The sequence below is a fragment of the Tursiops truncatus genome, chromosome 2 (genome assembly GCF_011762595.2).
Source record: "Tursiops truncatus isolate mTurTru1 chromosome 2, mTurTru1.mat.Y, whole genome shotgun sequence".
In the NCBI taxonomy this organism is placed as follows: Eukaryota; Metazoa; Chordata; class Mammalia; order Artiodactyla; family Delphinidae; genus Tursiops; species Tursiops truncatus.
Window position 1 is genome coordinate 104304140 of NC_047035.1, and position 22206 is coordinate 104326345.

A 22206-nucleotide genomic window follows, 5' to 3' on the forward strand; every position below is an offset into this window, starting at 1 on the left:
TTACATACAACTTAAACAAAAGACTGATATCCTGTCCTCATTAAAGACCGCTATGTAAAACAAATCTATGGAGTGTGGTTAGCTCTTCAAGGTACGAACTGAAATTACCAAGATGTGTTCCCTTGACTCCGGGTACGACATGACGCAGTTAACATTCCAGTAGGCACTGAGACTATCAAGCCGTATAAGCTATAGAAGAAAATGGAAAAGGTCAGGTAACTAACACACTGAAATTATGAATCAATATTAAGAGATTATTCTCATGTTCACTACCCCAAAATTCTCCAGTTGCCATTTTGAACTTTTAAAGGAAAGGAGATATTGCAAAAATGGAGGAAAATATATGTATGTTATACAGAGACTTTATTATTAATCTAGAATTTGCTAAATTGTGCTTCCAGAAACACTATTCCCAAGGGGATTCATTCATTCAGTGATCAAATATTTATTGAGAATTTAGTATTTAACAGACTGTAAATATTTCACTGAATAAGAAATACATAATTCAGGACTTCCCTGGTGGCGCAGTGGTTAAGAATCTGCCTGCCAATGCAGGGGACATGGGTTCAAGCCCTGCTCCAGGAAGATCCCACATGTCGTGGAGCAACTAAGCCTGTGCGCCACAACTGCTGAGCCTGCGCTCTAGAGCCTGTGTGCCACATCTACTGAAGCCTGCACGCCTACAGCCTGTGCTCTGCAATGAGAGACGCCACTGCAATAAGAAGCCCGTGCACCCCAAGGAAGAGTAGCCCCCGCTTGCTGCAACTAGAGAAAGCCCACGTGCAGCAACAAAGACCCAATGCAGCCAAAAATAAATAAATTTATTAAAAAAAAAAAAAAGAAAGACATGATTCCTCCAGTGGTTACAAATGGCTGTTTCAAGGGAGGGGTGAGGGGAAAGGATTCTATGATGAACAAAGGTGGGGAAAGCTACATACTAAATATCCTTCTTAAAGATTCACAATGTTTATTAGCATATTTAAAGTACTGTGAAGTCCTGGAGTTTAAAACAAAATAAAATGTACCTGTTTAACTATGTACAGCTTTCTACTTTAGTCAGTAATCTTACTTGACCAGAGAATATTTTTTCAACAAATCTGATAATATCTTAATTACCTAATGCTCCATGAAGTACAAAGTGGGAAACATTAATTTTATTCAGTTTCTTTATATTCTAGGTGAAGAATCTAAACCTCAGAATAGGTAAGTTATTACAGAAAGTTGTCACATAGTAAGTAGCAGAGCCAAAACTGGACCCAAAACTTTTAACCCACATTCCAATGGTATATTATGCTCCATGAATACAATTTGGGAAACATTAATTTTATCCGGTTTCTTTATATTCTAGGTGAAGAATCTAAACCTCAGAATAGGTTAAGTGATTACAGAAGGTCACATAGTAAGTAGCAGAGCCAAAGCTGGACCCAAACCTTTTAACTCATATTCCAATGGCATATTCTGCTCCATCAAGGTTTCTTGAAGAAAATACATTAAGTGTTTGTACTTAGGAAAATAAATGGATTAAAAAGTCTAGTCTAATACCTTGTATATAATTTTTTCTGCTTCATTTAATATGCATGGAGTCCAGTATTCATTTGCAGTCTAAAAGAAAAAAAAAAGAGTAACTTTCAAATGAAGTATATGTATCAACAAAACAGTGCTCTAATAACCGTAACAAAATAAATTGGGAATAAAAAGACATTTAGCTAATGATTGCTAATGTTAGTTACCTGTTTCTTTACATATTTGTATTACAAAATCAAAGGAACAGTGAAAATGGAATTGAGGAGGTTCTAATTTAACTGAGTTCATTCATTCAGAAAATAATTACTGAGCTACTCTGTGTCTGTGTGTGGAAGGAATTGGGTATGAATAAAAACAGAGAGCCAGCCTATAAACTATTGAAGAAGGTCCACATTCTTGTAAAAATTAAATAAATAAATAATTATTGCGAAGTAGGAAGAAAACCAGGAGAATATGGAAATCACAGCATGACCATGTTTCTACAAAGTCAGTATGGTCAGCAATGCCAAAAGCTGCTGTGAGATAAACTAAAATAAGCTTACTTAAGCGGCCAGGGCATTACCAATGAACTTGTTAAGAGCAGTTTCAGTGGAGCAGTAGAATAAGAGTATAGTGGGTAGGGAGTCATTAGGAGGTGGGGAAATAAAGATAGCAAAGGTAGAGAATTTTCTCACAAACTTAGAAAGAAGAGAAGGAGAAGGCAATAGTTAGATGGGGCCTGGGTGCAGTGGGAGAAGGTTAAGGAGAGGCTTTTTAATTTTAATATAAAAGAGACGCTTGAATGTATTTAAATGCTTAGAAGAAGGAGGTAGGGAAGGGAGAAGAGGGAAGAAGAAGGGTTGAAGATTTAGGAAAGAGAAGGAAATTGACAGAAATAAGGAAGAAAAGGCAAAAGGTAGGAGGGGGTGAGAGAAAAGGGGGAAAAAGTCTCCTAAGGACATGGGGGATGACGGGATCCAGATCAGAGGTGGGAAGATTATCTTAGATATAAAAGTTAGTTTGTAAGTGGAAAGATGGAAAGAAGGAATGGTATAGATACAGAAAGAGTTAAGTTTGCTATTATTGTTGTTATAATAGTCAATGTAGTAGCTGAAGCAGAAACTGAGCCAGACAATGTACCAAATGCTTTACACAAACTATCTAATTTAATCATCACAAAAACACTAAAATATAGGTACTATTGTATCAATGAATGAAGGCTGGATAGAAGGAAACCAACATGATAACCAGTTCAGTAATGTGTCACAGGTGCTTTGATAAAATATAATGGGGAACATAAAAGAAGGAATGGTAACTTCTAAAAGTGAAGTAAAAAAAAAGAATGAGAAAGACGGTAGTATCGGAAGGAACTATTAAAGCCTGAATAGAATCACCAGGCAGATTAAGGGAAAAGAATAACGCAGGCAAAGAAAACCATATGAACAATCTGAGCAAAGATACAGAGGATCAAACAACAGCACACACTAAGGAAACTACACACCATCCTTAGAATGCCTGTTATCAGTCAATGGGAACTGTGTGACTATTTTGTATTTTTCATTTGGTCTTCTAGAATCTCAACATTAAACAGTGAGTTCACTTATGACTAATATTGCTGGTCTCATTTTTCTGGAACAATTCTCTCTCTGCCTTTCAGAACACAGATTCTGGTTTCTTTAGAAGTGTTATAGTATTATTTCTTTTTTATTGAAAGCTACTTCAAATTCATTTTGGAAACAAGCAGAGGATAAACAGTGTATTAAACACTAGCTTCCTTGACTCCCTTTCCTTTGTTTCTCCAGTACCTTTTCTTTCATTTTTCTGCTTTGATCTTCAACTGATGTATACCTCTACTTCTCTGCATGCATGTATCTTCTTAAGGCCTCCATGTAACAATGTCCTTTTTCTGTTTAATAGTCTACTTCTCTTCCTTTTTTTCTTCGTCTTCTTTCCCTACTAAGGCCCTCTTCATATAACTAATCAAAAGGCAAAAATGTACCCAGTATGATCTACTGCTCACTGTCCTTAACTTTAAAACATGTTTCCTACCACTTAGTTGTCCATAATAGTAAAAAAATGTCCAACCTGGATATACACACTCTATATCCTTAAAGACCTTTAAGAGGAAAACCAAACTGCATTATAAAATACTTAATCAAAATAAATTAGCTTATGTACATTTCAATATAATAAACAGATACAATGTATAAACTATTTGGAAATTATACTATGGACAATAACATGACTCTATAGAAATCTATCTTCCCCTAATTTACTAAAGATTTAAGATACAGCTTTTAATACTTTCAAAACACTTGTTCTTGATATTTTGAAATCTGTTAAATTCAAAGGTAAATCAAAATAATTAGAGACTATAATAAAAGTATCACTAAAAGTTGTAAATTCCTAGAAAAGCTGTAGAAAGATTACACGTAAAAATAAAACAGCTATTTGTAGTAATAGCTGATTTTAGGAAATTCACCCCGTGACTTGAGAATGATATTTCACAGGTTCCACAGAAATTTTAAATAAGGTAACTTTACCAATAGACTAAGTTCTCCCAGTGTGACACCAAATGAAAGAGGCCGCTTTGGATCTGTTACCTATCAAAGACAAAAACGTGACATTAAAATATACTGATAGTGAGGGTAAATCCATTCTCCACTCTACAATAGGCAACATAGGACAATGAGTTTAAAAGTAACGCAACCAAACGGATTTGTGTAAAAGAAAGGGAAGGAAGACAGTAACATGGCTGGGATTTTCCATATTTTGTAGGCATGACACTAACATGATACTTTCCTAGTGGAACTATTTTCTTACTAGAAGTGAGAAGATTCACTCACTAGGACTAAACAGACTCTTGTCTACATAGTTTAAAAGAGACAGTCTCTTTATGTATATACCGTTAAAGATGTTCTCCATAGATAAATAAAACAAGGAGTTGCAGGTAAAACCATGCCACTAAATTATTTTTAAAACATTTAAGATTTTCACATTTAGAAATGTGAACTGTCTATTTAAGCCTTTAATTTCCCGGACACTTTAAAAATGGTTTGTTAGAAGATGCTTCAAGATTCTTAACGTTTAATTTCCTCAATCCCTTAACTCAAAATATGCCAATGTTAAACTTCTATTTCTCATCTTCAATACCTAAATTATATTTATACACAGTGCTTAAACTGTGCCATGGTGTGTACGATGTCATTGTTTTCGACATCTCAAAGATGTCCAAAAGTCAGTGTTTTTTGGTCATGAAAGAAAATAGGGAAACTAGAGAGAGGAGAAAAATCATGTTCTAAATCATCCACCACAGACTTGAGTTTAGTCACCTAAATGCATGCTCTGGTACAGCTGCAAAGCACAAAGAGCTTTGTGAGCTTTGTTTTTAATATTAGATATATTATGATTTGTGGCAAAATGTATTTCCCCTCATTCCCATATTCATCTTTTTATACCTATGGATATCAAGCTCAAAATAACTTGCAGTTATTTCAGAAGGAACTTTAATAAAACACAACTCCTCAGCTGCTAATGCACTACCCATAAATTACTGCTATCATACAAAGAACATCTTTCTGATAATCATACTTTTCCTCCCCCCATTTCTATATTTTTCACTATCCTTCTAGACACAATAATTAAGGTAATCACATTGAAAGAGGCAATAGAAGGAAGATCCCTTTGTGCTTTTAATTTTTTTCCTTTAGGTTATTTTAATATATTTTGTCGCTGACACCAATTTAAATGTAATTGATACTACTTGTCCCACTCCTATGCATCTCTGTATTTCTTCATTAAAGAGAAAGAAATAATGTACCTTTTGAATTGTATTTGCTCAATAAAGAAGCTTAGTTTAAGTTTAAACTGAGATTATCATTCACCAACATGCCATTAGCTTTAAGAATAATTCTTTTACTTCCAAGATGGGGTGAGTCAATTTTATTTTCCTAAGTTTGTTTTAAACAAGGAGATTTATTATTTTGGTTTTTAGACATTATTTGTTAGCAAAATTCAGTGTAATGACTACAGAAAAACCAAAACATAAAAGTCAGTGTAAGATAGAGATGGTGTATCTTGAAAAACCACAGGTGTGTCTTACTGAATATTAAGTTACAAAAGGAACTTATCAGGAAAGTAAAATAAATTCTATACATGGCAGTATGACTTTAATTCAATCCAAACTTAAAGCAAACTAAAAACAAAAAAGAAAGCAAACTCATTTTTGGAAAAGATGAAAAAGCATTTCCAATTTGTTAGGTAAATGAAAAAAATTCAAGGCTTCTCATGTATGTTTCGAACTTTAAGACAAAGCAGTGCCTATTAAGTTCAAAATATTTGTTACATTTTAACTAAAATTAATCAGTAAAATAGTTCTTAATCAACTAATGTTAAACTGTTGCTTATAAGTGAAGTGTGGTTTCTAAATATTGCTACACATGTGTGTGAGTAGCTGTGGGTGTTAAAATCCAACATGGTGGAAAGTAAAGTGAATGAGACTAGCAGCCAACTGACCCAAATTTTAGTCCCCTCTCTACCAACTACCATTATGAACGATTACTTCATCACCTCTGGAAACTAATTTTTTGTTATTAATAAAAAAAATTAGTTCCTTAAAGTTATATTAGTCTAAGTCTTTAAACAAAATTCAAAATAAATGACAGAGAAAAATCCAAAAATCTCTTAAATTAGCTTTAGAAAGGAACATATGGAAGTTTTATGATATATGTACACACATTAATGCCGGATGAAAAAAGCCTAACACAAGGAAGGAGATATGGTAGTGTACTAATCAGGAAAAAAAATCTATCTTGGATTCAAAATTGCTATTTATGGGCAAATCAAGAATTAGTGTCATAAAATACACACTTAATTACTAACTTAAACCAAGTAAACTAAGTTACTTACATCATCTTCATATTTAATGTGAATGTCTGTGATTTTTACTTGTACATTTTTAATTACTTGAGTTGCCAATTTTTCCAACAATGTATCCTTTTTGGCTTCTTTTGGTTTATCTATAAAAAACAGGAAAATACAAGTTCAAGACTTGAAATTTTCCAACAGAGGGCAGAGAGCAGAAGCAAGAAGAACTACAATTCTCCAGCCTGTGGAAGGAAAACCACATTCACAGAAAGATAGACAAAATGAAAAGGCAAAAGACTTTGTACCACATGAAGGAACAAGATAAAACCCAAGAAATGAAGTGGAGATAGGCAACCTTCCAGGACAAGAATTCAGAATAATAATAGTGAAGATGATCCAGGACCTCAGAAAAAGAATAGAGGCAAAGATCGAGAAGATGCAAGAAATGTTTAACAAAGACCTAGAAGAATTAAAGAAAAGACACCTAGAAGAGTTAAAGAACAAACAATCAGAGATGAACAATATAATAACTGAAATGAAAAATACACTAGAAGGAATCAACAGCAGAATAACTGAGGCAGAAGAATGGATAAGTGACCCGGAAGACAATGGTGGAATTCACTGCCACAGAAGAGAATAAAGAAAAAAGAATGAAAAGAAATCAAGACAGCCTAAGAGATCTCTGGGACAACATTAAACACAACAACATTCACATTATAGGGGTCCCAGAAGAAGAAGAGAGACAGAAAAGACTTGAGAAAATACTTTAAGACATTATAGTCAAAAACTTCCCTAACATAGGAAACGAAATAGCTACCCAAGTCCCAGAAGTACAGAGAGTCCAGGCAGGATAAACCCAAGGAGAAACAAGCTGACACACATAGTAATAAAACTGACAAAAATCAAAGAAAAATTATTGAAAGCCACAAGGGAAAAACGACAAATAACACACAAGGGAACTCTCATACGGTTAACAGCTGATTTCTCAGCAGAAACTCTACAAGCCAGAAGGGAGTGGCATGATACATTTAAAGTGATGAAAGGGAAGAACCTACCACCCAGATTACTCTACCCAGAAAGGATCTCATTCAGATTCGACAGAGAAATCAAAAGCTTTACAGACAAGCAAAAGCTAAGAGAAATCACCACCACCACACCAGCTCTACATATAAATATATATGCGCCCCAAATAGGAGCACTTCAATACATAAGGCAACTGCTAACAGCTATAAAAGAGGAAATCAACAGTAACATAGTAATAGTGGGGGACTTTAACACCTCACTTACACCAATGGACAGATCATCCAGACAGAAAATTAACCAGGAAACACAAGCTTTAAATGACACAATTGACCAGAGAGGATTAATTAATATTTATAGGACATTCCATCCAAAAACAGCAGATTACACTTTCTTCTCAAGTGCACAAGGAACATTCTCCCAGATAGCAATCTTGAGGAAAAAAAATGGAGCTGGAGGACTGAGACTCCCTGACTTCAGACTATACTACAAAGCTACAGTAATCAAGACAATATGGTACTGGCACAAAAACAGAAATATAGATCCATGTAACAGGAGAGAAAGCCCAGAGAGAATCCCACACACCTATGGTCAACTAATCTATGACAAAGGAGGCAAGGATATACAATGGAGAAAAGACAGTCTCTTCAATAAGTGGTGCTGGGAAAACTGGACAGCTACAGGTAATAGAATGAAATTAGAACACTCCGTAACACCACACACAAAAATAAACTCAAAATGGATTACAGACCTAAATGTAAGACAGGACACTATAAAACCCTTAGAGGAAAACATAGGAAGAACACTCTTTGACATAAATCACAGCAAGATCTTTTTTGATCCACCTCCTACAGTAATGGAAATAAAAACAAAAATAAACAAATGGGACCTAGTGAAACTTAAAAGCTTTTGCAAAGCAAAGCAAACTACAAACAAGACGAAAAGACAAACCTCAGAATGGGAGAAAATGTTTGCAAACAAATCAACGGACAAACAATTAATCTCCAAAATATATAAACCGCTCAAGCAGCTCAATATTAAAAAAACAAACCAAATCAAAAAATGGTCAGAAGGCCTTCCCTGGTGGCACAGTGGTTGACAGTCCGCCTGCCGATGCAGGGTTCACGGGTTCGTGCCCCGGTTTGAGAAGATCCCACATGCCGCGGAGCGGCTAGGCCTGTGACCCATGGCTGCTGAGCCTGCGCGTCAGGAGCCTGTGCTCCGCAACGGGAGAGGCCACAACAGTGAGAGGCGTGCGTACCACAAAAACAAAACAAAACAAAACAAAACAAAACAAAAAATGGTCAGAAGACCAATCAAAATATGGACAGAAGACCTAAATAGATATTTCTCCAAAGAAGACATACAGATGGCCAAGAAGCACAAGAAAAGCTGCTCAACATCACTAATTATTACAGAAATGCAAATCAAAACTACAGTGAGGTATCACCTCACACCAGTTACAACAGGCAACATCAGAAAATCTACAAACAACAAATGCTGGAGAGGGTGTGGAGAAAAGGGAACCCTCTTGCACTGCTGGTAGGAATGTAAATTGATACAGCCACTATGGAGAACAACAGTATGGAGGTTCCTTAAAAAACTAAAAATAGAATTACCATATGACCCAGCAATCCCACTACTGGGCATATACCCAGAGAAAACCATAATTCAAAAAGACACATGCACCCCAATGTTCACTGCAGTACTATTCACAATAGCCAGGTCATGGAAGCAACCTAAATGCCCATCGACAGACGAATGGATAAAGAAGATGTGGTACATATATATGAGGGAATATTACTCATCCATAAAAAGGAACAAAAGTGGGTCATTTACAGAGACATGGATGGATCTAGAGATTGTCATACAGAGTGAAGTAAGTCAGAAAGAGAAAAACAAATATCGTATATTAATGCATATATGTGGAACCTAGAAAAATGGTACAGATAAACCGGTCTGCGGGGCAGAAATAGAGACACACGTGTAGAGAACAAACGTATGGACACCAAGGCGGGGAAGTGGCGGGGGTTGGTGGTGGTGTGATAAATTGGGAGATTGGGATTGACATATATACACTAATCTGTATAAAACAGATAACTAATAAGAACCTGCTGTATAAAAAATAAATAAGATTCAAAAAAAAACAGAGTTGAAATTCTCACATAGTTCATAATCAATGACCAAACGCTAGCTAAGGCATTACTCAATGGAAATTACAACCTATTCCAGTGTCCTTCTTTTATTTTAGATTTTAATATGCATTTCCAAATTAAAACTTATTTTTGAAGTTACATTGTAATCTAACATTCATTTGACCTTTGAAGACAGAAATTAAGTGGCAATGTGTATAAATAACACGTGGCATAAAAACTACTTTTACCTACCTTTTGAGCGATCAAGACCTTTAAAAGGTTTCTTAAAATGTTTTTTGTGCTTTTTACGTTTACGTCCTTCTCAGTGGAAGCATTTTAGTGAGAAAAGGATAAAATTCAAGTTAGCAGATGAGAGGACAGAAAAGAAAACAAGAGACTTCTTCCTGACAGCAAATTTTGGTACAACTCACCTTACTTTATTCTAAACTGATCTGTTATTTCAATACAAGCAGAAATTCACAAACCTTCTTTAGTCTAGAATAACCTTCTTTAATCTAGAAAATAACTTGGCAGGTGCAATTATACAAAAATTGGGTAAAATAGCCATACAGAATGCCCTTTATAATATTTATGACTGCTTACAGTATGAAGTTTAATTTCAGCATTACCAAAATATTGGAAATGTAATAATGACAGGGTAAAAAGACTTTCAGAGAAAGGTTTTGATAAGTGTGTGGTAGGAACACAGGAACACAAATGAAATGAATGGGTAGGCTGCCGACAGATGACTTCCTCTGGATGATACACCTCACAAGCAGAATACTTTAATAACTTGAGGACATAAAGAATATAAAAAGGGCAAAAAAAGTACATGGACTTGTACACTGAAATTAGCTTAATAATTCCTTTAACACCTCATCCACTTTTATTTGGCACTGCCTCACTTCATGGCATTAACCCAAACCTATCTTACCCAACTTACAAATCGTTACATTCAACTGCCTATTACACATCAACTCCAGTCCACGCTCTTGGGGCAGCCTCTGTATGTTCTCCCCTGCGTCCAGTCTCCACTGTTACCGCCAACCTAACATCCTTCTATACCGCCACCAGACTTGCATCTTCTAAAATACTATTCAGGCCTGTTAATTCCCTGCTCAAAATTCTTTTAAAGGCTCTCTGCAGCCTGCCAGATAAAATGAGAAAGTGTTTGCATGACACAAAGGTCCTTTCATGATCCGACTCCTATCACCCTGTCCTGTTCTATCTTCTGCCACTCATCCTTGCACTGGATACTTCAGGAATACTACTTACACTTTCCAAAACAAACCGTAACTTTCTAACGCCTAACGCCTCTACATGTTTCATTCCCTGAACTTGGTTTCCTCTCCCTGAAGTTCTTTACCAGGCAAATTCCTAGGAGGCTTCCAAATCTCAGGTCCAGCACTACAGCCTGTGTGAAGCCTTCTTTGACTCTTCCAAGCATCTCCAAGGCCATCTACCCCTGCACCTTATATAGACTTCCATTAAGCAGTGATTACACTGTATTTGAAGTGTTTGCACAACTGTCTTGTTACCAGGCAGGAGTCTTCATTAGGACAGGAATTATCCTAACATCCAGGCACAAAGCACATGATACGTATCTGTTCAAATGAATCAAAAAAATCCACATCTGAACATTATAATAAAAATATAAGCTCAGTTAATGTTACATATATTTGAGAGAATATACATGATATTTAGCTTAAAATTTTAAATTCGTTCTTCCTTGATATTTTAAAGCAAATGGTCCTGTCACTACAAAAAACTAAGAATCAAATCCTGGGTTTTAAGAATAAAACCCTAAGTTTCAAGAAGAAAATATTTAATAAACGTATAACAAAATCTGGACTTTGCTATTACCAGTAGTTCTTGTCACAGTGATGTTCCCTAAGCCTTTTTCATTTATAAATTAAACATTCAGAAAAAGACTAAGTTCTCAACGAAATACCATTTGAAAAGAAACAGCTAAGAAAGCCAGAGTAGCCCTGAAAACCATCCCACTTAAGTAGAAAGCTTTTGGAGACAGGAGTTCAGCTGCCTGGGTTTAGAATCTACCATAACTCACTCTTCTCACCTGACCTCCTATTATCTTTCTGGTTTCACATTTGTTCTAGCACTTTGTTCTGTCTTTGATCTCAGTGTTAGATGCACCACGTTTAAACATCTTCAAATAGTTGCAAAATCTAATCTGAGTACTACATATTTCTTAAGAGAGAGTTTCTGTTTAATCGGATGGACAATAAATTCATGATCCCCAGTCACTGTCTAAAGCCGTTCTCAAATGTTTTGGTCTCAGGGTTCCTTTAACACACTTACAATTTAAGAACCTTAAATAGCTTTTCATTAGTGTGGGTTACAGCTATTGATATTTACCATATTGGAAATCAACACTGAAAATCTTTTTAATATTAACTCATTAAAAAACCCATTATGTGATAGTACAGTTAACATGTATTTATGAAAAATAACTATATTTTCCAAACAAAAAGTTGTAGTGAGAAGGGTGGCATGGTTTTACAATCTTACAAATGTCTTTAATGTCTGGCTTAGTAGAAGACTGCTGGATTCAAATATCTGCTTCTGCCTTTGCTCTTTTGGTATATGTTGTTTAGATTGAAGTATGTGAAGAAAATCTGACCTAACTACAGATATGTAATACGAAAAGGAAGGAACATCTTCACGGTCTTTTCATGCAATTATGGATACTACACCAAACTCAACTACTGATAGCTTCTTAAAGTTGCACCTTGGAAACTGAAACTCTATCAGTGTATCTTTCGCCTGAATTAAAATCAGTCTACCTTGCTCTTTTATACATTCATAATTTTTTACCACCCACTGATAATATGGAAATATTACTTCACTGAATTATGCAGATCTTACAAACACTGAGTCACTTTATTATTTAATATCAAAAATCACATTGTTAACACAACTCTCATCAGAAAAGTCTTTTAAGTATGGGAAGCCATCAAGCTCAAAGTGGCAAATACAAATTCCCCAAAATTCTAATTTTTGTTCAGACACTCAAATCTTTCTGCTGGCAACAAACACTGTCAGTTGTTTTTTCTTAAAGTTGTATTGTTGAAATGTCTACCAAACACCCTAATCTGAGTAATAATAGTCTGTCAGCCGTTCTTCCAAATAAAATGGCTTTCCATGAAAAAAGCAACTGGTTTCACTGACAACCCGAACAACTGCACAAGTATTTTTCCTTGAGACAATTATCCTGCTTCAGTCTGCAGAAGTACCTTGTGTATGCTTCCTCTTTTGTCACGAAACTTCAAAGACACATATGCTCAAGAGCTGTAATTTATTAAAATTAAAATTTTTCTATTTCATCAATGATATTCTTAAGTAAAATTGGTGCTTTTTCCATTTTATTTTGTTTTTTACTGTGAGTGATTGGTAAGGAACAATACAATGGCTCCTAATAGTATAGTTCAGTGCCACTGCCTCGATTCATTTAAGGCAGCCAGCAATTTTACACAACATTACTTTTGCACCATCAGCACCAATGTCAACATAGTGAAACATCAAATAATGTCTTAGCATTATTATGAAAATAGTTTTGACTTTTTGAAAACCACTGCTCTAGAAGTTTTGGGTTGGTTGGTTGTTTGTTTTTTAACGCGGAAGGAATATACACTCAAACTGAAAACAACGAAAGGATTATAAAGTACACACAAAGTCCTGGACAACTAAAGATATCATCAACAAACTTATTCTCATTTCAGAATCATCAAATTCTAGGCCTAGGTTTTTATCCAGGCTAATATACCTTTTTGGAATAAAAGGAAACTCTGAATCAATGAGGTTTTACTTTATAGTGACCTCTGTCTGTTTTGTTTTGTTTTTAGCAATGCTGCCCAATGATTTTGTTACAAGTTTGAATGGGCCAGTGGAATTCATTTGTATCCTGGAGGCAGGTTGCTCCTAGTAGGATCAGAAAACACTGGCCCTGGCAGACTACAGAAAGCTGGTTCAATTACAACCTACAAAACTGGACAGTGAACCATGAGTATCCCCATGCTATCTTTTATATTAAACAAAGTGACTCAAAGACAAATTAACATAGTCAGCCACACTTACTCAAGGGGCAAATTTGTACAAAGAGAAACTCCTTTCAGGGTAATTTCATTCAATGCTGTGAAATCTGCATGCAACTTATTCTTCCATTTGTCATAATGAACCTAAACATTAAAGAAGTTTCTAGCAGCAAAAGTAATTATATCAGGGCTTCCCTGGTGGCGCAGTGGTTGAGAGTCCGCCTGCCGATGCAGGGGACACGGGTTCATGCCCCAGTCCGGGAAGATCCCACATGCCGTGGAGCGGCTAAGCCCGTGAGCCACGGCCGCTGAGCCTGCGCGTCCGGAGCCTGTGCTCCACAACGGGAGAGGCCACAACAGTGAGAGGCCCGCGTACCGCAAAAAAAAAAAAAAAAAAAAAGGTAATTATATCGTAGTGCTTATTATTGTTTACATTTTGAGATAGAGACCCGACTTGCCATTTAATCAAAAGAAATTTTAAGTGTGACTGAGCTAATATAACAAATTCCTGAAAAGTTATAGGGAATACAGTTAAATAAATCAAATTACTGTGTAAAATATTAGAAATTATTATTTTAATGCGCTTGGTAAACTTCCTAGGATACAAAAGAATCCTACTGTAAATCTTAAAGCAGTGAGCCTTCAAATTTGCCTTTTGTGAGGCTGTCCAGGACAGTAGTCTACAGGTGCCTCCAAAGCTACTACAGAGGTGAAGCAAATCAGGGAGGACATGAGAAGAAAGTCACAGAAACATCTCTTATCAAGGTTCTAAATAAAGTCTCACTCAAAAAATAAAAGGTTCCAATTTATTGCTTTTTAAAAGTCTGAAAACCACTGCTATAGGAGAGGAATTGCTTAATTGAGAAACTACTATTCTACAGAACTAAAGTCAAAAAGGCAGTCCAGATCTGAAAGTTATCTATAGATCAAACTGTAAGCTTCATAAGGGCAGTGGATTGTGTCTGTTTCACCTCATGAATATTCAGCATCCAGCATAGTGCTTGCTACTAGAAGACATTAAGTATTTGGTGAATGAATAAAATGCTGAAGGTAGAGAAAAGGAAATGATGGTAAAGGGGAAAAACATGAATTACATTTCCATATTTTCTAAAAGGATGACACGTCATATGAACTCCATTAAAAGCACAAGCATGGATAAGAATATAATTTTGTATGTAGCTGAATATAATTAACCATGCATACCCACCAGGCTTGATGTCCTTGTAAACAAAGTTTTCCAAGCCATATATGAACTCCCCTGAATGTGCGCCTGCATCCGCATGGCAGCGATAACCAAAATGCAAAGCGTTTAAAAGACACCTTTAATTTTACACATAAAATATGTCTAAACTTAGTTCAAAGAATTAGAAATCATGTAACAGAACAAGTAAAATCCAGTGACACCAAAACAACTTACTTCTAAGGAAATATTTTCAGTGACACTATTTTCATTCTTTCAACATATAAACTTTGTTTTCATAACATTAAAACAAAAATTCTTAATAATTAAAATAATAATTTCAAATTAAGCAAAATAGACAAATATCAATTATGGCTAATGTCTCATTGATTTGCCAAATTTTCCAAGAAAGCAAAAATCTGCTGTTTTGGTTCCCTTTTTCCCCACCATTTTGCCCATTTTCAGAATGAAATATTGCTGTGATATTCATGCTAATTTTAGAGTCAGCTGAAATGAATTCATCTTACTTTAGTGTATGTTCCCTTTCAGACACATTGTCTGAATCCCTTCTATCCATTCTTGTCAGTGATGGCTAGGTAGCACCATCTTCCCTTTCCCTCCTCAAATCTAGCCTAAACACCACTACAAGCTTACCTTCCTAAAACACAGCTGTGATCACATCACTCTCCGGATTTCTTTTAAAAAAGTAAAACTTACTTTCTCACTGACTACCAATTAAAGTCCATTATAAACCAGAGTCAAGAGCCAGACTGAGTTCAAATTCTAGCTCTGTCATTTTCCAGCAGCATAACCTAGAACAAGTTATTTAACTTCCAGCTTTCTCAACTATGTAATGGGAACAATAAAAGCCTTTATATCATAGAATTACGACTATTAAATGAGTAAGCTGACATAAAGCATTTTGAAGAGTGACCCGCAAATAGTAAATTCTCAATAATTATTGTCATCACCATCATGGCATTCAAATCTCTTAAAACTGACCTAAACTTAGCTTTCCAACTCACGTCCGGCTGTGCTATCAAACTTCCAAATTCTTAGCTGCTCCCCATACATGCTCTACATTTTTTTTTTTCACTGTCCCCTTTACCATCGCTGTCCCCTTTACCTAGAATGCCCTCTCTCCTTTCTGCATACTCATCCTTTAGACTCAGCTGAAATATATACCTTCAGTGTCCACCCTGATCTCTGGCTGAACGTAATATGCCCATTATGAACTCCCGTAACACTCTTAGCTATACCTCTTTGATAAGACTCAACACTCTCTCCTATTTATCACTATACATGAAGTCTTTCAACAGTAGGCTCCAGGAATTTTCTAATTTTTGTGTTTCCAACAATCTGTTGAACAGAATAGCATCAGACTTCTCAAAAGTACCTGGAAGTTAGAAGATTTTGCCTTCAAAATTCTAATTTTAAACCCAGCATTCTATCCCCAGCCAAATCAAACAAGTATGGAAGTAAATTACAAATCTTTCAGACTTGAAAGGATTTTTAAAATTATATCCAGTGTATCCTTTCTTAAAAGTTATTAGAAATGTTCTAGCAAAACAAAGGAACAAACTAAAAAAGAACATAAGGCAAGGGACCCAATGAATTAAAACAGAAGAGCAGTGAAGACCAGTTCCAGGATGACAATTATGCAGCAGAACTAAAAAAACAACCAGTTCAGAGAAAGATCTCCAAGAGGGACAGGGGAACAGGGAGAGGACCAACAAATGGGTTTGGCCAATTGGAAAATAACACTGATAGTCATATGATAAATAGATTTCATGTAGTACACAAAAAGAATTGAAGATAAATTTACAAAGAAGACCAAGCAAGAAGCATTTACAAATTCAAGAAAAACAAAAGGCTACATAGCAAAGGAAATATAATCACAATACATTATTTGACCTATGCAGTGAATAATAATTATATTGTCATAGTAATGTAAATTTTGACTCGTAATTGGACAAAAATTATGATATAACCATTTTGTGAGAAGACAGAAAGGGGAATTTAGGGTGAAAAAATTGTAGGAGAGGTGAACTCCTTAACTACTATAACAGGAAATCCAAAATAGTGCCTTACATTAATACATTAGACAACAAAGAAAGTTAATATTTCTAAAATAGATGGTTCCCTCTAAGGAGTGGGTCTAGAGGGTAGAGAATGGTGGAATACGAAACTGACATTTTTCATCATAAGTCTTTTTGGAAAAATTATTTGATTTTAGAGTTAATGTTAACTCTAAAATTTTAGAGTTTTTGATAAAATTAACATTTTAAAATACAGAATCTATATAGTATTTAAAAATCTTTTGGCCTCACTAGGAATTTAATATTTCCCTTTACTTTACAATAGCCTTTCCAGGAAAATAAGCTCACTACAATGAAATAAAAGAAGAAAAATATCAAGAAAGTTTATTTTTACAGTTAAGCAAGCTCTCTAGAAATGAATTTATATTTCAATTTTCTTTTTTTCCCACATAATAGTGGGCAGTACTTTATTTTAACAAATGAAAGAAATTAAGTAAAAATAATTTTTTAAAGCAGATCAGCCTGAGGACTCTATTTTCATTTTTATCATCTGGTGCTTATAATTGAATCACTTCCTCTCCTTACCTCCTAGTCTCTATACATACACGACAGTGCTTTTAAAATCAAGAAATAAGTGGAAAAATAATAAGTATGAAAAATAAAGTACGGTAATCAAGTCAAAACTATTAATTAATAATGGTGAAATAGAAAGCACCTAAAGGCCAGGGTTGTCTTATCATTCGTACGAATAACATTACATGAACGTAGGATCCATATTCACACAAACTAGAAAAAATACTTATATGCAGTCAAGATAATTAAATGTATTTCTTGACAATTAAAGGAAAAAACCTCTATCAACATATTTCCCAATTCCTGAATTCATCTTTTATACTCAGAAAAACATTTTTCTGACAAATCTAATGTAATAATGTTAAAACTGAGTTTCACTTTCTGAATTTTAGTTCTACCCAAAAAAACCTAAATTTTATCATCCAAGAAGCTACAATGTAATGATTATATATTATATAAGCCTAACAGCCCCATTTACACAAGCTTAATACTACAGATGTTCATCCCCTATATATTTATCAGATCATCCTTAATAGCCTCTCTGCCAGACACAAACATATAAGTTTCCCTAAGTATTGAAAACCCAGGAGTCAAAATTTCATAGGCACTTAATACAAAATGTATAGCAGGTTATCATTTTGCTGATTGTCAACTACTAAAACAGGAGAGAGTATATACCATGCTTTTTCTTATAGTTCACTGGAAACACTAAAATATTTTTTAAGCAATCACAGCTATTTCCATTCCAAATAAAAAAAATAATGAGTTTGGGGTTTGTTTCTCAAGAGGGAAAATATAACTTAATTATACATATTATAAATTATAAGTGTATAACTACATCTTATAGCAATATATCCAAGCATATATAAATACACCTATTGATGACTACATATAATTATATATATTTGTGTTAAGAAAACAGATTTAATCTGAATTGATTCAAGAAAGAAAGAAATAAAATTTTAGTGCTCTCCAAGCCTTTTTCCTCATTTTTATAAAACTACTTCTAATTAACCAAAATTGAATAAAAAGAAATACTCACACTGAACTGTCATAAAACAAAACCACTACCACCTTGCTTTATCTGGTACATAAAAGTACTAGAAATGAAGAAAACTGTTTTCATGGAAATATAGATCCTTAAGTTTCAGCAGAAACATAAAATATGGTTAAATATGAAAAGCGAAAGGAAAAAACATGTTTAGGCTTTTAAAAAATTCTACCATTAAGACAGCCTCTGTATTTTAAGTATTTAGTACTTTTTTGTAAAAGAATCAGTAATTCTGAGTAAGAGAAAAACACTTGTGGCAAAAAGAATTAGAATCATTAATAAAGAATTTTAATCAGCAAGCTATTTTTAAGAGAGATTTCTTATTGATTTAAATAAATATCAGCAGCTTAAGCTAGGAAAGATAACTTATTATAATATCTAAACATAATTTTTGTCATTTCTAACTCAACATTTGCCATATTTTTTAAGAGAGACCAAAGAGAAATGCCTTAACATTTTTAGTACCATCTTCTTTCATCACAGAAATATATAAACATGCTACCGAATGACACAAAAATGATGTAAAATGCTATAACTCTCACACCCCAATCTGCAATTGGGGTATGATTTGACTTGAAAGAGAAAACCAAACTTGGAAAGGCTTGGAAAACTCCTTCAACTCACCATCCTACAGACTACTCTTTTTCATCCTACCCTTATTGTTGCTCCATAAAGCAAATTAAAATACTCACCAGATTTATTTTTAGATAAAAACAAAACATTGAAACTTGAGACAAGATGTTAAAATGCTGAAATCTGAAAAATCAAGTTTTTAAAACTATCATGTATAATATAAACAGATAGCTAGGAAAAGAATTACAGCACCATTTCCTCTAAACATTATTTCACTATATTAATATACCAAACCTTATTATCTTTCAACAACACGTGTGAAAATGCAGACAAAGAAACCATTAACCTTTGGGAGAAACAAACAGGCTTGCAAGAACTCAAAGAATTTGGGAAGTCTCCATTAAGTAGCACAGTAGAAATGACTGGTAAGAAAAGTAAGAAAATTTAACTGGCAGTGAGATAAAATAATCACAAAGGCAGTGATTCCCAAGTGTGTGTCATTAAAATCTTTACAATCAATATTGTGAGAGATGATTTTAAAAGAAGATTCTTTCTTTGGAACTACAACTTATGAAGGCCTATGAAAGAACCCTCTTTACAGAGCATTAAATATATCTAAAATATAGGTATATGTACATTTATCTAAAACATAAACTTATTGTACCTTTCTCTGCTGCTTTTTGAAGGGCTTCTTCAATTCGGGATAACTCTTTCTGTTTAATATCTTGCAAGGATTTTTCTTCCTTTTCAGCATCATATTTAATACCTAAAAATGTATAGTTAATTCACACATCAAGAAAGGCAATTAATAAATAAATAAGAAAAGTTCAGGCTCATTATAATATTGTATTGTGTGTGTAATAAGTAATTTTTTGTAAGTCAAAAAACATTTATATTCTTTAGATTGGTTTTACAAAAAGCTTAAACATAAATGATTCTTATTTATTTACAAAGCTTACATCAAAAGGAAAAGGACAGAAGGAAAGGAATTAAAGGGAGAAAGAAGATAGGAAAAAGGATATTCGGGGAAAAGGGTGAGTAGAAAGGTGAAAGGGAGGAACAAAGAGAAAGCTGAATGTATACCAAAAAATTTCCAGTTATTATATCTGAGCGGTAAAATTTTGAGTAACTACAAAAAACATGTAATATTCAATACCCGCTGGTATCAATGTAAGACTGATAAAAAGACTTTCAGAAAGTAATTCAACAACATGTATCAACAATCATAAAACATATATATCCTTTTAATCTAGTAATCTCATTTCTGATCATGTATCCTAAGGAAGTAACACAAAATGAGTAAGATATCTATAAGAAGGAGGAGTTTATAATGTTCCCTATAATAGCAAAAAACAGTTGGCAGACCATAATGGAATATCATATAGCCTTTCAAAATTGTCACTATCACCATGAAAACTGTGAAACATATCAAAAATATATATATTAACCAAAAAAGCCAGATCCAGTTGTATATATAATAAATGCTACATCAAATCAAGCATGTATACAGTAAAGACTGGAAAACAAAAGGTAAAAATAAAAATTGTTTCTTTTATGGTTGAGAAAATATAAGTAATTTTCCCCTAAAATACCCAAACTTTTCTTAACATTATATTGTACTCAAACTGGAAAAACATTAATAATGAAAGATATCACTTTAAAAAACATCAGTACTTTAAAAATTAAAATACTATAGTTTATAATGAAAAAAATTACCTACTTTACACACATTTTTGAAAGAACATTCACTCAAAATCAGAAGCAACAAAATGGGAAAAAAAATTTTCCAGTCTGTAGATTAACACATTTTTAAAAATTTATTTACTTTTATTCCCAAAAGTAAAAGTCTAATGTATCTCAACTTAATAGGAAGCCTTAGTTGTAGAATAATTATTCGTTGACAACAGAATAAATTTCAAAAATGGTTGAAATTATTCTTTCCAACAATAGCATAAAAATATTTTATATAAAATGTGGCAATATATGTGTATATGTAAAATGTATGTATTGTATATGTGTACATATATGAATATGATTAGTTTATTTCTATTATCTTCTTTTTTACTAAACATATTAAAATACTTAGCGTAAGTAACAATTTAATTTTACTATGATGCTATATAATTTTACTATGATGTTTACTATAATGCTTATAAACCTAAAATAACATACTTGCCCCAGGGACAACAAGCAGGTATAATCCCTTTAGGGTCGCAACAACAGCTTCTCCATAAAGGTTCTTCCAAGGAATCTTCAAAGTTAATTTATCTAAAGGAACATAATTTCAACCTTCTTATTTGGATGCTCAAGAAGATATACATTTCTCACTTTTCATTAAGAGAAAAAGTACACAAAACCCTTCACACATACAGTAGGTACATCACTCAGAAAAAAAAGAAAAAAAAACCCAACACAGTTTAAAACATCTTTTCCATATTATATTACCATTAAGGTGACTATTCACATTGTGCTTTATATTTTTCAAACTTTTTGATAACTATTAATTCATTTAATATTCCCAAACCATAAGAAAAATGAGGCAACTATTACTTAAGTTTTGAAAAAAAAGGAAACTCAGTCCCAGTCAGGTTAAATTATATGCTTAAGTGCACCCAAGTCATCAATGGAACCAGAACTGATGGTCTGAATATTGTACATGCTGTTCTAGCCATACCTACAACTTCATCTCTACAACATTAGTATAAAAAAAAAAAAAAATCTGTTCAAGATCTCAGGAATTGAAGCGGCAACACAGAGAAGAGTACCAAAGGAATAGAACTTTGACAGTATGCCAAATTGCTACAACTGGAAGAGGCCAACCCTAAAGACAAGGTATACTGTTTTATGGTTACTAGTATTATGAGTTACAGGAGTTCAGACCAGTTATATTCCAAATATCTACTTATAAATCTCATGAAAGGCAGAACGCATCTTCTCTCTTAGAAACAATGGGATTAATATCAGGTTCTGCAGAAATTTACCTACAGAAACTTTCTCACCCATAATAATAGATGAACTATGGCCCTAACTGTCACTAAGCCAAGTTTGGAGTTTTACGGAAAAAAGCTACGCAAAGCAGGAGAGAAGACAAAAAGGGCATATTCTCAGCTAAATTTTGAAATGGGCAAAATCTGTCTTTGGTATCTTTCCACATTTATTTCTTTACTCTCTTCCCAATCTTCAGTATGCCCTTTCTTTCCAGGTCTCCAGGTAG

General features: G+C 33.9%; 1 protein-coding gene across 3 annotated transcripts in view; it reads right to left on the reverse strand.

Moving 5' to 3' along the window:
• VPS13C (vacuolar protein sorting 13 homolog C) overlaps nt 1-22206 on the reverse strand; it is a 174702-nt gene that overhangs the window by 131194 nt on the left and 21302 nt on the right. For all 3 annotated transcript variants that reach the window (XR_004525195.2, XM_019947640.3, XM_073801104.1), the window contains exons 4-9: nt 21165-21260; nt 19657-19758; nt 6412-6521; nt 4047-4106; nt 1543-1602; nt 109-189 (exon numbers count right to left, since the gene is read on the reverse strand). Coding sequence is in view for 2 of the 3 variants with exons in the window: in XM_019947640.3 (XP_019803199.2) it covers nt 109-189; nt 1543-1602; nt 4047-4106; nt 6412-6521; nt 19657-19758; nt 21165-21260 (509 nt within the window). In the remaining variant the exon portion in view is untranslated. The remainder of the gene's footprint in view (nt 1-108; nt 190-1542; nt 1603-4046; nt 4107-6411; nt 6522-19656; nt 19759-21164; nt 21261-22206) is intronic.